Genomic DNA, 15,045 nt, shown 5'->3' on the forward strand with positions numbered 1-15,045 from the left:
GCGCCCCCGATCAGGGCGTGTCAGATTTAGGCCTGATGGGCCGTTGGGCCCACACGGCTGGGAGATCACTCTAACAGAAACCAATTGTGTCATGTGTATCTCCAAGGATGAAGACACCGGCACCTGTTGTTTAAATGTAAACATGTGAAGTGCTTATGGCAAGCCCTGGATCTTGAGGATTTGAGACAGAATCTAGCTGATAAGGTCACTACTGCTGATGTTTTTGATGTCATTCTGGGCTTAAAGGAGAAGGATCAGGCACTCGTTGCTAATATTCTTTGGAATTGGTGGATTGAAAGAAACAGAGTCCGGGAAGGGGGCAAGGCTAGGCCAACGGATGAGCTGGTGTATATTGTCAAGAATCAAACAAAGGCATTTCTGGAGGTGGTTGCAAAGCAAACGCTAAAGGTTCCAAAGCCTATCTTGCGATGGCGAAAGCCTGAAGGAAACTGGGTGAAAATCAATTGTGACGGGTCTTTTTTGGAGACCTCTGGTTCTGGTGGATGGGGGGCTGTGATGAGGGACAATCTTGGTTCTGTGCTTGCTACTGGGGCTGGCAACCTGCCTTTTCTCCTGGATTCCCTTCAGGCAGAGGCATGTGCTGCAAATCGTGGACTCCTGCTGGCTGCATCTAATGGAGCTTCTAATGTGATTTTGGAGATAGACTCGTTGAACCTGATAGAGGCGTTGCTTTCTGAAGCTGTCAACTGCAGCAACGATCATTGAAGAAACTAAGCTGCTACTTTTGTCTCACTTTAATTCTAGTCATATCACTTTTTGTGACAGGTCATGTAATGTTGTTGCCCACAAACTTGCTAAGATCAGGCGATCTTTACCTATGGGAACCTCTCTGCATGCAGAGGGTGCCCCTGTTGCTGTAATGTCTGCAGTGGCAAGCCATTTGGCTTTGCCTACTAGTTAATGCAAATCTGCATTAAAAAAAATGTTTCCGGATGCCAGGGCGTTGTCAGGGAGTACGGAACGACTTCGAGGAGGTCAGGAGCTCCATTGCCATAGGTTGTGCGCAGGCATGGGCTGGGTTGATTCGTTGCCAACAAGAAGGGCCACCACGGTCAAGATTGGCCTTTTTCGAGCTACAATGTGTTTTGCTTTCCGCCTCTACCCGATGCCGTAGGCTTTACCTATAGTGTACACACCGAGGTATACCGACAACTTTCTGTCTTTCCAATAGATCAGGGGACAATTGGGGGTGAATGTTCATGTTTTAGCAAACGAGTACTTCCCCTGAAATTCCCCAAAAAATGAAAAAGTACGCCCCCCCCCCCCCCCCCCCCCCCCCCCTAAAAAGAATGATTTTACTGATGTGTTAAGTGTAGCAACAAAATACTACTCCGTGAAAACGAACGAGAATGTTCCTCCAACTAAGGCAGAGGGTTTACTTCAGACTGTCGAAGTAAGTTACTCGGATATCAACTGCATCTCAACAGAAGAGACGGATATGGAATGCTGATAAATATGGTTATTGGTTTTATCGACAATTACAAATGTTCCAATGCCAACTAAATAAAATAAATGATCTGCTCCATAGTTGATCTGAAAGACATGAAGCAGCACACATGAGATACATTCAGAATAATTTAACGAAATCGCTCTGCCTTGTCATAACAGTGCTTAGAATAAGGAGATACGCATTTTTAATGTAGGAGCTGGCTCTCGAGTTACATTGTAACTTCCTTTTTTCAGAATATAAATGGCATCCTACAAAAGTCAAATTTATCTAACTTTGCCTATCTATGTATGAAAAACTGTTTTCATAAACAGAGGCTAGTAAATCTTTTTGCTCAAAAGAAAAGGATTATAGCAGATACCTTCACTGAAGAATGAAATTTTAAAAAGAGAAAAAATATTGATTATATTTAAGCCAACAGAGGAATATTCAAATTGAGAAGACATACACTGATATCTGCTAGTATTAACTTAATACGCTAGCAGTCACATGTTTAAATCATTGTCGCAAATAATGACATACAGCCAATGTAGCAAGGGTACCCACAAAATGGCACAACAGTGTATCATGAAACATGGGTTCAATTAAGTTCTTCTAAAAGTTTCTACCGTCTGGTGGTAGAAACTTCATGGATGAACTGGCGCGCGCCACCAAAAGCTAACAGAGAAACTAATAGAAAGAGATCTCACATAATGCCACCATTTCGGTGGAATGTAAAGGAGGTCACCTTCCTCCAATATGCTGTCCATGAATTCAAGACCTTCTGCCCTCGGGAACTCCTTTAGATCAATGTTATCAATATCTACCTGCAGAGACATTGTTTATCCAATAGTCTCATGAAGATCAATGTTATTCAATTAAGTTTAGTTCCGTAAAAGAAATGATGGAGCACATAGCTTCAGGCCAAGAACAACGTGTATGGCTTGCACAATTACAATGCAAGGTTGAACAGGAGGACCAGAAGAAAATCTGGTACCATGGATAGTCAAAAATTGATTACCAAATTTGCTCTACTTTCAGAATCTCAGCATCAAGGTTGCTTGCAGCAGATTTCAGAACAAATTTGGGTATGCATGGAACTTTGTAACTGCAGCTTCCGGAAAATAACAAAAGGCAGGTAAAGGAAATAGTTATGTACTACTACAGGTGGAGGTTTAGCTCCATTTCTTGCTTGTCAATTTTTTTCAATCACATATTTGTCTAGATTGATCTGGAAAATACATCTATTCCGAATATGTAGTTATCTGAAAGACCACGCACCTGACTAGTATTGCTTAGCATTGTATCCGTGTGAGGGTACAAATCCTCTGAGATGGAAGGGTGATAGAGTCTGATATACTTCCTGCCCAAGACCTGTCAAGCAGCAACAACCAGAGCATATCAGTTTTGTTTAGAGCCTAAACAAAATCAGTAACTTCTGTTGTCACAATTAGTCAGTGGCTGATTTCAATAGAGCTAAAGGAACTGACGCCAGAAACAAACTAACAGTAGCCTAGAATCACAGAATCAGGCATAGGTGTCAACATGCAGAAAAATAAGATTTTTCGTAAGCTTTAAGTATATTGGTTACACGGGCTCTCGATCTCATTACCCAATTCTTGTACTCCGTAGCATTCATTGTTATACAAGATGGAAAAGAGCAAAGATTTGAAAGCAGTGGACACAAAGACTAATGACATAAAAACTAAAAAGTAAGAAAAGCAAAAGCAAAAGCATCGAAAAAGAAAAGCAAATGATGCCCCCAGCTCTTCATCAAAGGCAAGCAAAGAATCCATCGGTGTTGCTTCTTCACCATATTAGCACTCAAGTGCTCTTGCCACTGTCACTTGTATTAATTTCCACACACCTGGCCTGTTTGCAACAGGGCAATGGCGCTATCGCGTCCGTATTACATCACCGCATTGCTCACTCTATGCGCATGCTCCATGGCGGCGCCGGCCGTCCTTGCTGCCAACGTGCCGGTGACAACGTGTCGGTCCTTCTGCGGCAACATCACGGTGGACTACCCATTCGCGCTCCGCTCAGGGTGCGGCCACGCGGGGTTACGTGACCTGCTCTTCTGCATCAACCGTGTGCTGATGTTACACCTCCCTTCAGGCTCCTACCGCGTCCTCAACATCGACTACGCTTATCAGGGCCTCACTCTGCACGATCCGGCCATGTCCGACTGCCGCGCGCTCGACCGCTCCCGGAGCGGGCGCGGCAATGGATTCGTTCTTGAGCCATGGCGAGCCACATTTCTGGCTCCTGATCCAGACAACGTGTTCCTCCTTCTGGGCTGCCGCGCCAACTCACCACTCTTCCAGGGCTTCCCTGACCGGCCGCACTTGACATGCCGGAACAACGTGTCTGGTATGGGGTGTGGGGATTACTATGGCTGCCCGGCTTGGGACGACTACGGTCAGAGGCCATCTGGATCAGCATATGGGTTGGCTGTGCCACCTGAATGCTGTGCGATGCCATGGGATGCCATCCGGGCAGTGAACGTGAGCCGGCTCCAGTGTGAGGGGTACAGCAGCGCATACAGCCTGGCACCTGTGCGGACGTCGGAGGGGGCCCGTGGATGGACATATGGTATCCGGGTGGCATGGCAGCTGCCGGAGGCCAACCGGGGGTTCTGTGGTGCGTGCCTTGCCACGGGAGGGGTGTGTGGTCATGACAGGGACAGTCACGCTGACCTGTGCCTATGCGGGGACTGGAACTCAACCTCCAACTGTGACTCCTCCACAGACGCAGCAACGTCAAGCGCGGCGGCCATTACAGGCGTGCTTTTCTCTGCCGTTCTTGCCTCAGGTAAATGTCATTAGTTTCCCTGGATCTGGACATGTGCATAATGCAGAGCTACTTTTTACGGTGAAGGCATAATTTTATGCATATACCGCAAGATCTCGACTGTAACACGGGGATCGACTAGATTTAAGGCATTGTACAAATCCAAATTGTGACCTAGTGTCAGGTTTGTCCCTTTCATTTCATTTTCTGATACAGATCGTGTCACTACCTTTGGTGCAGGACTGTCATCTCTCTGGTGGTGAACGATGAATCTGCGTCTGTGATGGCTTCATGTTATCGAACAGCGATGCCATAGTTACTTCTGGCAAGTTTGTTATACCTTAGGTTGGACAAAAAACAGTATTATAAAATGTCATCTGTTCATTTCTTACATCTATATATACCGTTACAACTGTTTTGCTATTTGTAAGGCCACTGAGAATTTCTTATATATCAGTCGATGCCAAGAGCAGTCCGATCAGCAAAGAAATCCATGCAAATGGTTTGTTTTTGTATTGTGTGATAAGGTGCATAGGCTTTTCCTTGCTCTCTTCTTGTCTTGTGCTGAGTCGCGGGGACGCGGGCCACTTGGGATTTGGGCAGTATTCCATTTGATGGGACGCATGGCTTTTTGTGCGTTCCTTTACCATAATGTAGGTTAAGCTGGACCAAAGAATTCCACGGTACACACGTCTTGTAGATTGGAGCGTGCAACTAATGTAATACCAACAAGCCCCCTCCCTCATTAAGAAAAAACTATGAATAGCATGTGTTTTCAATGAAGAAATAATGAATTCAACAAGTTTGCAGTGTACTGGTCCGCACAGTGTGTTTTATATTTTTCGGTGCAGCTGGACCTAGGTTAGAAAAACTCCACTATTGAAGTTTTAGCAAAATACAACAAAACATTAACGCGATTCATTAGATTTAAATAATTATGAAGGAAAAAATATCAGGAAAATGTGGTTTGTTGTAGCAGCTGGCGATAGAGATCATGCAATGTATTTGCCTTCTTAATATGTACTATTCGTATTTCAAAATGGAACTCCAGAGCATCAATCAATGAAAACAAGTGAAGCATACAATTCTCAGAATGTTTGTGTGATCTTTCCTTTTCATTGATTGATCGCTGTTCTGAATTAAAGCCATTTGTTTATATGTTGCTATTAGCTTGTTTTAGTGGCCTGTTCTTTAAGACAGCCATTTAAACTCAGATTGCTCGTTTCTGTCAGAGTTGACTGTCTCTTACTGACAAAGCTGGGGAAACAGAAAAGAAGACTAGTATGTGAAAACTCATATCTAGGATCAGTCATGCAAAGAGCCAGAGATCAATAAGGTTTGCTTAGATCAGATATAATTTCCAAATAATCCCAATCGTATGTCAGGAAGTATCGAAGGTTCCTAAATTCTCAAAGCACACCCAATCTAATCGACCCATCCCTCATCTACTAATCTTGGGTGAATGCACCTAGTATGTGCCTGCAGACTTTGCACTTCATATGCCCATTCCGTGAAGTTGTCCCATTCTTCAGAGATAAACTCTCTATATAGAGTATGGACAATCGGACAGTTGCAGCCTTTTCAAAAAAAAAACTAATTTGCTGTAATGCCAGTTTGGTAACCATGCATCAACATTACTCAAAACAATAAATATAGAACTATATACATGCAATACCTGAGCAAAAAGGTTGTGATGTGGGTCATGATGCAGTGGTGTCACTGTCCCATGAGGACCGAACCAAGCATTGAGTGTTTGGAGTTCCCCACCACCAGCATAACAGTACTCAGGAATCACTATGTCTTCACGAAGCTCTTTGATCTACAAAATATTGTAAAATAAACTCCAATAACAACACAGGTAACTGCTAAGTCCACATATTAAAAATCAATCTTCTTGAGAATTGGTTACCTGGTCAAACAATGGATGCTGTGCTAGATATGTCAAATTCGCAGAACAGTCAGGTGACCACATCCTCTCAAGAAACTGAGAAAATGTGATAAGATCCTGTCTCCACTCGTTAGAAACATAATGTTTCCCAACCTGAGCCACAATTAGTTATACCAGTGTGCTGAGAACTTATATAACAGAAGAAAGGTGCATACAAACAACAGTCAACAACAAAAGTAAGACCTAACTGGCTAACTCATTGAAGGCAAAATACTCAAGAGGAGAACACAAAGAAGCCATTGCTTCTACAATGACTTGTTAATTTATTTATTTTGTGAGGTACTTGTTAAATCTTTTTATTTTGACTATTGTTCAGTTAGCATTTAATGGCTGGTTAAACGTTGTCAAGATGAGTAGTCAAATGAAAAACATTTATGTAATTGCATGGAAAGAAAGCAGATTTTACACAGATGTTTGGAAGATAGGTCAGATACTTAAGCTGACGCTCAGGGAGTTGTCTTCGGTACACATATAATACCACTACAAAGTCAAAGCTAGATATCTACAAAATTACAAATATAAGCTTGGTAAATGGTATAATAGAAATGTATGATTGCTATATGAACAAAAAAGTGTCAAATCTGGTTTACATAAGTTTGTTCCAGATCATTATTAATTTTTAATATAGTAAGAAAGAGACGAAGTGAACTTCACAATACAAAAATGCTTTTATTGGAAAAATAGTAAGAATAGATTGCTTTACAGGATAGGTATAAAGTGTAACTGTGTAAGTAGTCACCTCAACAGGAATGGTGCGGTCTCCAGCTATCCTCTCTAGGTATGTTATGTCCCTCCACTTTGTCCTCGCAGGCCAATGATCAATGCAGCCACTGAGTATAACAGGGGATTCGCGTAAAAAGTAATCATGTATAAATGCCTCCAAAGAAATGCATGCCCGCCTCTCGATTTGCTTACAAGATAGGGATTTCACAGGCAGAACTTTGAGCGCCTGAAACAAATTAGCGTTAAGAACATTGCAACAAGAAACGGGTAATTAAACATCTTTATCATAATGAAAAATCAGAGAAATTACAACATAGTCCATAACTTATAATCCTATCATTATTCCAAACATATGCTTGAACTTGGTGGCAGTGCCAAACCAAAACCCTGTGGGGTGGGTAACCCCTGTAAAAACTTCCAAACTTGATGTAGTTTGATGCATATATAAAAGAAATAGCACTGTGTTGCAAAAAACTGTGGGAACTGATTTTAAAAAACCCGACAGAACTGGCCCTACAAGCATAATTGCATAAATCATGTAGAACACGGTTTACTGCCAATTACAAGACGGTTCACTAGCTAGTGTGCTCTGCATATCAAGCTACACGTCTACCAAAAAGGCACTAAATAGCATAATACGTGTTTCTAATCTATTAGGACACATATCACCTTTTTTGGACATCCTTCACCTAAAATAATAAATTGTACTTGGATGTCCCAAAAGTTACTATCATGCTCCATGCCAGTTCCATCTCTTGATCTGGGATAATCTAGCAGGCCCCTGAACTTCTCACTGCTGTCATATTGCTACTATATTTGCTAAGTGACTGTTAGGTGTTGGAACTTTGTGATACTTCTCTAGACTTGATACATCATGGAAACCCATTAGGGCCGTATAACATGGAAATCAAATTGACTGACCTGTTGAGCCAAACAAATTCAATCTTATGAGACAGATAGAACTCTAGGGACATAAATAGGAGGGAGACGGCTCGCGTGTCTCTCTGCAAATGGTCACAACTGCACAAGTTTAAGGAACCTGTGATGCAATATTCTCATGTAAAAAGACGCGCAGCCTGCAACATGATCTGAAAATAGTGCAGTGGCACATTCCACTAGTCCAGGCTTCCAGCCAGCGATGCAGTGAATGTTTTGCAGAAAATGTGTTACGTGAGCCACTCGGTCGAACAATCACCAGGCAGCAGCATTAGCAACCAACTAGTGTGACCATTGGTACGTTGACACAAAATCCTCCGCAGACCGTAGAACTTCTCGATCTAATTCTATCGAAGCATTTCATGCACCAGTCTCAAATGAACTCGTAATCCTCACCCGACCAGAGATGAAAACCTAAAACGGTGGCAGCCCAACAGAAATACTCACATCGGCGAGGTTTAAGTTCCTGCCGAGTCCTTCCGCCCACCTCTCCACGTCACTGCCGGCGTCTCCCGCGCCGTCGCCGTCGCCGTCGGAATCACGGTTTCCGCCGGCGGGGACCAGCGAGATGGCTTCCTCGAGCTCCGCGCGGAGGAGGTCGCCGCCCATGATGAGGCCCATGTCGAGCGCCCGGAGCGCGCCGCGGCGATCGTCGCCGGCGCGGAGGCCCGCCACGTGGAGGCACGCGAGCGCGTACGCGTCCCTCCACGCGGGGCCCACCTCCCTCCAGGGCCCCGAGTGCAGCTGCTCCCACGCCATCTCCCGCGCCGCCTCCGCCGCGCGCAGGTCCCCAGCGGCCGCCTTCTCCGCGGACGCCGCGAACGCGAAGCCCCCCTCCTCCGTGATCTGCCGCAGCAGCGCCGCCCTCTTTCTCGCGCCCGCGGCCGCCGCCGGCTCGCCGGTGTCCATCGCCTCCGCTGAGCGCACCCCCCCACCCCCACGCTGGGAAAAAGCGCAAAAGCGGAGGCGCGGGGGGCGTGTGCCGTTTGGAGAAGGGGAGGAAAGGAGATATTTCCTGTGCGGTCCACCCGGGTGAGGTGGAATAGCGGGATTTTATTCCACGGGAAGAAAACAAAAGTGGATTTACGGTTGTGCCCTCGCTCGTAGCCAGTCTTTCAGATATTTTTGAACCAGATATCTGGGCTCGGACGTGAAACGGAGAAGCAACATTGACGGTTTTGCCCTCCGTCCTCCTAGCCAGACTTCAGATATTTTGTGTGAGCGACTAGGCCCGCTGGTACCAGCAACGTTTTTACGGTTTCGTCCTCGATCCTAGTCAGAGTAAGATATTTCAGAGAACTCTATCCCGATCGCCCCAAACCTCCTCCCCTCTCTTCCCCTCCCTACTGTTCACAGAGAAATCCCTAAATTTTGTCTGGAGCCCGGCCCGATCCCGTAACCTTTCCGCCTGCGAGGCTGGTCGGAAAGGGGATGGCTCGCCGGCGGAAAGGGATGGGGGAGGTGCTCGGAGCTCCGAAGTTGCTAGGTTCCCCTTAGGGGTAGTCGGCTTAATGCCGGGGTGTGGCGTAATGCCGTTAGGAAGATGGCCGTGTCTGAGTTCGAGCATAAGCCGGCGGCGTTCGGCGGCGGCGGTTCCCGTGGTGGCCAGTGGGTGGCTGACGCGGAGATGGTCGCCGGCGACATCTCAAATAAGCTCGAAGTCCCTTCTTTGCAGGGGATTTGTTTGCCTTCTCCTTACTGTTGGAGTCATCATGGAGATGGCTCTCTGGCGAGGAGATGGCGGCGGATTGGAGCAACCACTCCAAGGTCGAGCACATCAGCGACGGTTTCCGTGGAGGAGATTCGGCGCCATCAGCTCGTTGCCGGCTCACACCGTGTCGTTGCATCCTCAGGCCGAAGGGCGGCCATATCAATTCCTCCTAGCCATGGTGCAGAATAGGAGGCAGATCTACATCCATCTGGTGGCCATGGTTACTTGCTGTGGCAGCTTCGTCGTCCCAAGTGGCGTAGTCCCCGGCGATGGCGAAGAGATCACCGGCGAGGTGTGGTTTAGGACCCGATTGCGTTTTTCCTTTCCTGATTTGGGTCCTTTCTGCAAAGTCTAGGGACTTGTGTGTAATTTTAGATCTTCAGTGGGTTTGGTTGTAATCTGTGTGTTGTTCTCTACTAATAAATAAATATGGGATCCTTCTGGATCCTGCTTTTACAAAAAAAAAGAGTAAGATATTTCGAAGCAGTAAGATATTTTGTTTGAGTGGATGATTTCCAGTGGGAGCGCATGCCATAAAGAGAAAGTCTACAGAAACGGGTTTGTGATGCCCCTGCCCTCTCCAAGAACGGCAACGTTGGCAATCGGCTTTTGGCGATCAGCGATCTGCTTCCTTGTCTCGTCACGCGTGCATGGCTGCACGTACACCCCGTTGGCCGTTGCTATGTTGTTGACGTCACTGGAAGCCGTGAACGACCACTGGTACAAAATAAGCCATACGCGACCTCTATCAGTGGAGGGTCCCTAAAACCCGCCACTGATGGGCCACTGATGACCGCCCATCAGTGGCGGGTAAAAAAAAACGTCACTGATGGCCTCCTCATGAAACTCGAAAAATGATTCGAGGGTTTTCGACTAAAAGAGAGCACGGGGTGCACCAGCGATCTCGTCGACTAACAAAGACTAGGGGAGTCGCAAGGTTTACCCAGGTTCAGGGCTCTCGAAAGGTAAAACCCCTACGTCCTGCTTTTGGTGTATTGTATTGATCGAGATTACAGAGTAGTTATGAAGTTATAATGCGCAGATGGATCTAGCGTGTGTCTTCCTTCCCGACTCCCCCTCCTAGCCTTATATACTGGCGATAGGTCTCGGACGTGATAACCGGGAAGGTTACAATCAAATCAGTTTATTCTAGTACAAAAAGATCATGCTCCTTTACTTGAACCTCACTTTGAGGGACTCGACCTACATATGCTTGATGGGCCTTCGAGTGGACCCCCTGATGGGCTGTATCAGGTATATGAAGGTTGAGGATTTGAAGAGTTATTCCCTCGTCAGTTGGCCCCCGAGTCCCTGTTTGAGGTGCAGCCTCGGGTAGGGACTCAAGAGTTTTTTTTGTTTCAGTAACTTGATCACACGTCAAGATGCAGATAGTTTTCTGGTTTTAACTGTTCACCATTCAATTGATTCGAACGTTTATCAGACCTGAATTAAAGGAATCCCTAACTTGTGATTTAGAAGCCACAGAGCATTTCTATGATTTGTACTGATACTGTGTTGGATGGTTGCATAACGCGCCTGGAATACTCGATCGGTCGAGTCCAGTTAATTGCGTCGGGGCAAAAACTCTGTTAGCATACATCAGCACTCGAGTCCCCAGGCTCGAGCCTGGATAACTAGCGGTATTCGGGTCAAACCTGCCGGGGTTTTACAGACTCGAAATCTAGTACTATAAGGCGATCAACCAACGCATCCGTTGGGATCTTTTCTTCATGCAAGCGCATGGATAGTCTGGAATCGCCTGATGATGCTGATTTCTAGGCCCAATGAAAAACCATCGGGTCTTACATTCACGTTATGAACGTGGCTTCGGATTTGTTTCGCAGTCTGTGCGACCTGGATATTGCTGTCGAGTGCCCATGAGTGGGGTACACTTCGAGTTCCTGTACCGTTGGGTGGCAATCCCGAGTTTTCTAGAGCTTGACATGACGTCTCAGCTGATGCTGTGATTAAAGAAATAATATGGGCAGTTGATGGGATGTACCTTATGCTTTATGCACAGACTGAATTGAATTCTGTGGATGTGGTCAGTTTGATTTGACCATACGACGTGCACGAGATTTTAGGCGCAATGCTAGCTGTAGTGGGTTCCTGAACCAACGGGAGGGGGAACGGTTCATTTCTGCCGGGGCCACGCGTCATACAAGGATGTGATACACGTGGCACCATCCTAAATCGTGCAGCGGTGATTCCACTTCGTGCTGTTACCAATCGTCTTCTTCCTTCCTCAAATCACCCCTTTGTCTCCCCCATTTCACTGCATTTTCCTTCTGCGCTCTGCTCTCTTGCCCAAAACCTAGCCTCCGCTCCGTCGCACTTGCTCCCCACTTCCTCCACCACTGCCATTGCGCAATCTTCACCATGGGCAGAAAGAAGATCTCCTCCGCCGCCGGTGATAGTGCTGCTGCTGACGGCAAGAGGGCGTCTCGCGACGCTCCCCCCGCCTTGGACAAGAAATCCAAGAAGGCCACTGATGCCGCGCCCGGCGGTGACAAGAAGACCGGGGAATGGAAACGCTCTAGGATCATGGCGCGTCATCTCTCGGTGATGCGGAAGCACGGGCTCATTCCCGGCGAGGACTCCGGCAAGGTTCACGTCCCGGGCAACGAGGTAACTCCCCGTCCCAAACCTGGGGAGAGAGTTGTGTTCTATGACTTCGTGATTCGCGGTCTCTCTCTTCCCGTCCACTTCTTCTTCCATGCGCTGCTGCTAGCATACGGGCTTCAGATGCACGATCTGACGCCCAATAGCTACCTTCACATTGCGTGCTTCATCACGCTCTGTGAGTGCTATTTGGGCGTGGAACCGCACTGGGGTTTGTGGAAGAAGCTGTTCATCATCAAGCGGCAGGGCAAAGGTGACTGGATCTACAAGACCGGCGGCACCAACATCCAAGTCCGCGGAGATGTCCAGTACTTTTCCCTTCACCAAATCGAGTCAGTACAACAGTGGAGGAGTTGATGGTTTTATCTCCAGGATGAGCCAGTCGACGGCAAGGACTTCAGTCTGCCGAGTTCTCCGCCTCTGCTCGAGTGAGAAAGTTGAAGTCTTGGAATCACGAGCTGACAGCTGAAGAGGATGCAGAGGCTACTGTTCTGCTAAAGCAAGTGGTTGAGCTTCAACAAACTCCAGAGAAGGAGGTGAGTGGTCTGCAACTCATCGCCCTATTCATGAAGAGGCGGATTCAGCCGATCCAGGCCAGAGCCCACTCCATGTGGGAGTACTCGGGGGAATCAGACTCCACTCGCATCTGTGCGCAAGATTTGTCGGACGAGGACCTTCTGACCCGAATAGGGGTGGTCACCTGAAAAGAGATCACCTTGGAAGATCTGGAGTCGCCTCTGCCGCCTTACGGACCCGACCGGGCACGTGTAGAGGTGACTTTTCCTTACTCACTTGCCATTTACTACTCTGCATCTTCCAAGTTAGTTTATATTGAATAAGTGTTGTTGCAGGGCCACCCGGAGCTTATGAGCCAGCCTCCACTGGACGAAGGGGTGCCAGTTGATGATGATGAGCCGGTCGACTGCTCCAACTCCGACGCCCTTTATGAGGACGACGCGGATGAGGAGGAAGATGAGCATCAGTCGCACAAGCGTGGTCGGTCGAGTGAAGCAGAGTAGTCGACTGGAGGTTCTCATCAGCACGAGGTGCCTGAGGAGACGATTCCGTCGCGTGCCACGGCCGCATCCGACGAACCGAAGCTCCGATCACCGTCCCCGTCGGCTCCCCTGACCAAGAAAGCCAAGGTCACTGTCAAGCCGAAAGGACGCCTTCGCATATTTGATGTGTCGTCGAGTGGCTCCTCCAGATAAGTTCAAAGACAAGTTCCTTTGTTGGTTAAGAATTCTTCTGTCCAAGTTCATAAATATCTGAAATCCACAGTGATGGTGACCCTGCAGCCAAGAACTCCCGTGCCGTTTCGCCAGCCCGGAGTCCCTCAAAACCGAGTGCCTCCTTGGCTCGCTGCGAGGCGCGATATTCTTTGCCGGCTAGGAACTCACCCGCCAAGCTTCCTGAGACAGCCATGACTCCGACTGTTGCTCAACCGTCGACTTCAGCATCTCAGCTTCGTATTGGGGCTTTGGCCCTGGAAAACCATGTGAGTATTCTCCCGATGGGAGTGTTGAGTGAAACATCGTTTCGTACTAACAGCTTTTTCTCATATTTCTGTCCATTGCAGCCTTTTGTTGAAAGGTTGGTGGACCTTGGCGACCGCTACCTGGTACTGGAGGAGGAAAACCAGCAGCTGCGCCTGGAGCTGACCCAAGCGAAAGAGGCCGCTGCTGACGCCCATGGTATGAATTTTAACTTGTACTTAATCCCTGTCTGCAATGTCTGTATGGACTTGGCTCCTGTTAACCTTGCTTGTTTTTACAGGATTGACTGAACAGGCCAACCAACTACATGACGTGGCGGTTGGTACCAGTCAAGAGTGGCGGTCGAAGTATGAGCAGCTGGTTGCTGACTCTGCCAAGGAATTGGCTGCTGCTCGCGCCGAGGTGGACGTGGCTGTCAAGCAGGCCAAGCTGGAAGCGCAAGAGAGCTTGGCACTCGAGAGGAAAGAAATTGCCTCTCGAGATGATGAGTTGAAGATGCGACTGTCGGCTGCCATCGACGCGCTATCCGGTGAGTTTAACCGTAACTGACGTTGTTTCCTTGCCCCTTTGATTTCTTCGACTGACCTGATTTTGGCGCAGATTCCCTCAGCTCACTGTCTTCTCTTCGCGGCAAACACCAAGTCACTGAATTGAGTGGTGTGGTGGGCTCCGTCGGGGAGTTGTGCAATCACGCGGGTGACATGCTCGCGAAGGTGACTTCCTCGCTGGGGTCATTATTTACGAGCATGTATCCAGACGTTGAGATGCGAAGCTCACTCGGCAGATTGCTGAGTTTCTTTGACGGTGAAGATCCACTTGAAGACATCACTCGGGCATAGACCCAGGCAGGTGCTGAGGCTGCATTCATCCTTTCGCTCGTGCATGGACTCAACCAAGCGCTGCTGCAGAAGGTTGCTGATGGCGCCCCCACGACTCCTGATGGGCAAGTTGTCGAGTTGAAGCGCTTTGTTAAGCGGGGACGCAAATTGGCGAAGAAGTTCACCACCGTGATCGAGCAGCTGAACGCGGCGAATGTTCGATCCGCGCAGGAGGCTACGGATGAGGTGGGAGCTGGCCCTTTGTCGTGAAGTTTGTTTTTGCTTTACTGTAATAGTTGGTAGTATTGACTTTGCCAGGATTACACTTAAGATGACTCCGTACTATGGTGCTTGCAATATCTTCTTTTGATGCAATATAAATCTCTCTTGGCCGTCTTTTGAATATGTATGTTCTTTTCTGTCTTGCTTAGCGCTGTAGAGCGACGACGACGAAACGTGCGAAACACCAGTTGCCCAAGCCGTTCCTGCGCAGTCGCAGCCAGTGCCCGCTGCCATGGCGACTCCAGCCCCCTCCCCCGCTTCTCTTCTGG

General features: G+C 47.8%; 2 protein-coding genes across 2 annotated transcripts; one reads left to right on the forward strand and one right to left on the reverse strand.

Moving 5' to 3' along the window:
- Positions 1-1,847: 1,847 nt before the first annotated feature.
- Positions 1,848-8,863, reverse strand: LOC100835429 (lysine-specific demethylase JMJ30). Its single transcript, XM_003572317.4, has 6 exons — positions 8,295-8,863; positions 6,928-7,137; positions 6,150-6,281; positions 5,916-6,059; positions 2,729-2,821; positions 1,848-2,274 (listed from the first exon to the last, which is right to left on the reverse strand). The coding sequence occupies exons 1-6, from the start codon at positions 8,754-8,756 to the stop codon at positions 2,095-2,097; spliced, it is 1,221 nt and encodes a 406-aa protein (XP_003572365.1). The 5' UTR covers positions 8,757-8,863; the 3' UTR covers positions 1,848-2,094.
- Positions 3,273-4,785, forward strand: LOC100821126. The gene is made up of 2 exons (XM_003574699.4): positions 3,273-4,261; positions 4,481-4,785. Exons 1-2 carry the CDS (start codon positions 3,337-3,339, stop codon positions 4,501-4,503), a joined length of 948 nt encoding a protein of 315 aa, XP_003574747.1. The 5' UTR covers positions 3,273-3,336; the 3' UTR covers positions 4,504-4,785.
- Positions 8,864-15,045: the final 6,182 nt, after the last annotated feature.

This window comes from Brachypodium distachyon, chromosome 3, assembly GCF_000005505.3.
Source record: "Brachypodium distachyon strain Bd21 chromosome 3, Brachypodium_distachyon_v3.0, whole genome shotgun sequence".
Taxonomy (NCBI): domain Eukaryota; kingdom Viridiplantae; phylum Streptophyta; class Magnoliopsida; order Poales; family Poaceae; genus Brachypodium; species Brachypodium distachyon.

Bases quoted from the DNA above. Each gene is read 5' to 3' on its own strand.
- LOC100835429 (XM_003572317.4), bottom strand. From the start codon at position 8,756: ATGGACACCGGCGAGCCGGCGGCGGCCGCGGGCGCGAGAAAGAGGGCG. The intron at 7,138-8,294 runs GTGAGTATTTCT...AATTTGTTTCAG, and splicing joins GGAACTTAAACCTCGCCGAT to GCGCTCAAAGTTCTGCCTGT. The intron at 6,282-6,927 runs GTGACTACTTAC...ATTGTGGCTCAG, and splicing joins ACCGCACCATTCCTGTTGAG to GTTGGGAAACATTATGTTTC.
- LOC100821126 (XM_003574699.4), top strand. From the start codon at position 3,337: ATGGCGCTATCGCGTCCGTATTACATCACCGCATTGCTCACTCTATGC. The intron at 4,262-4,480 runs GTAAATGTCATT...CCTTTGGTGCAG, and splicing joins CTCTGCCGTTCTTGCCTCAG to GACTGTCATCTCTCTGGTGG.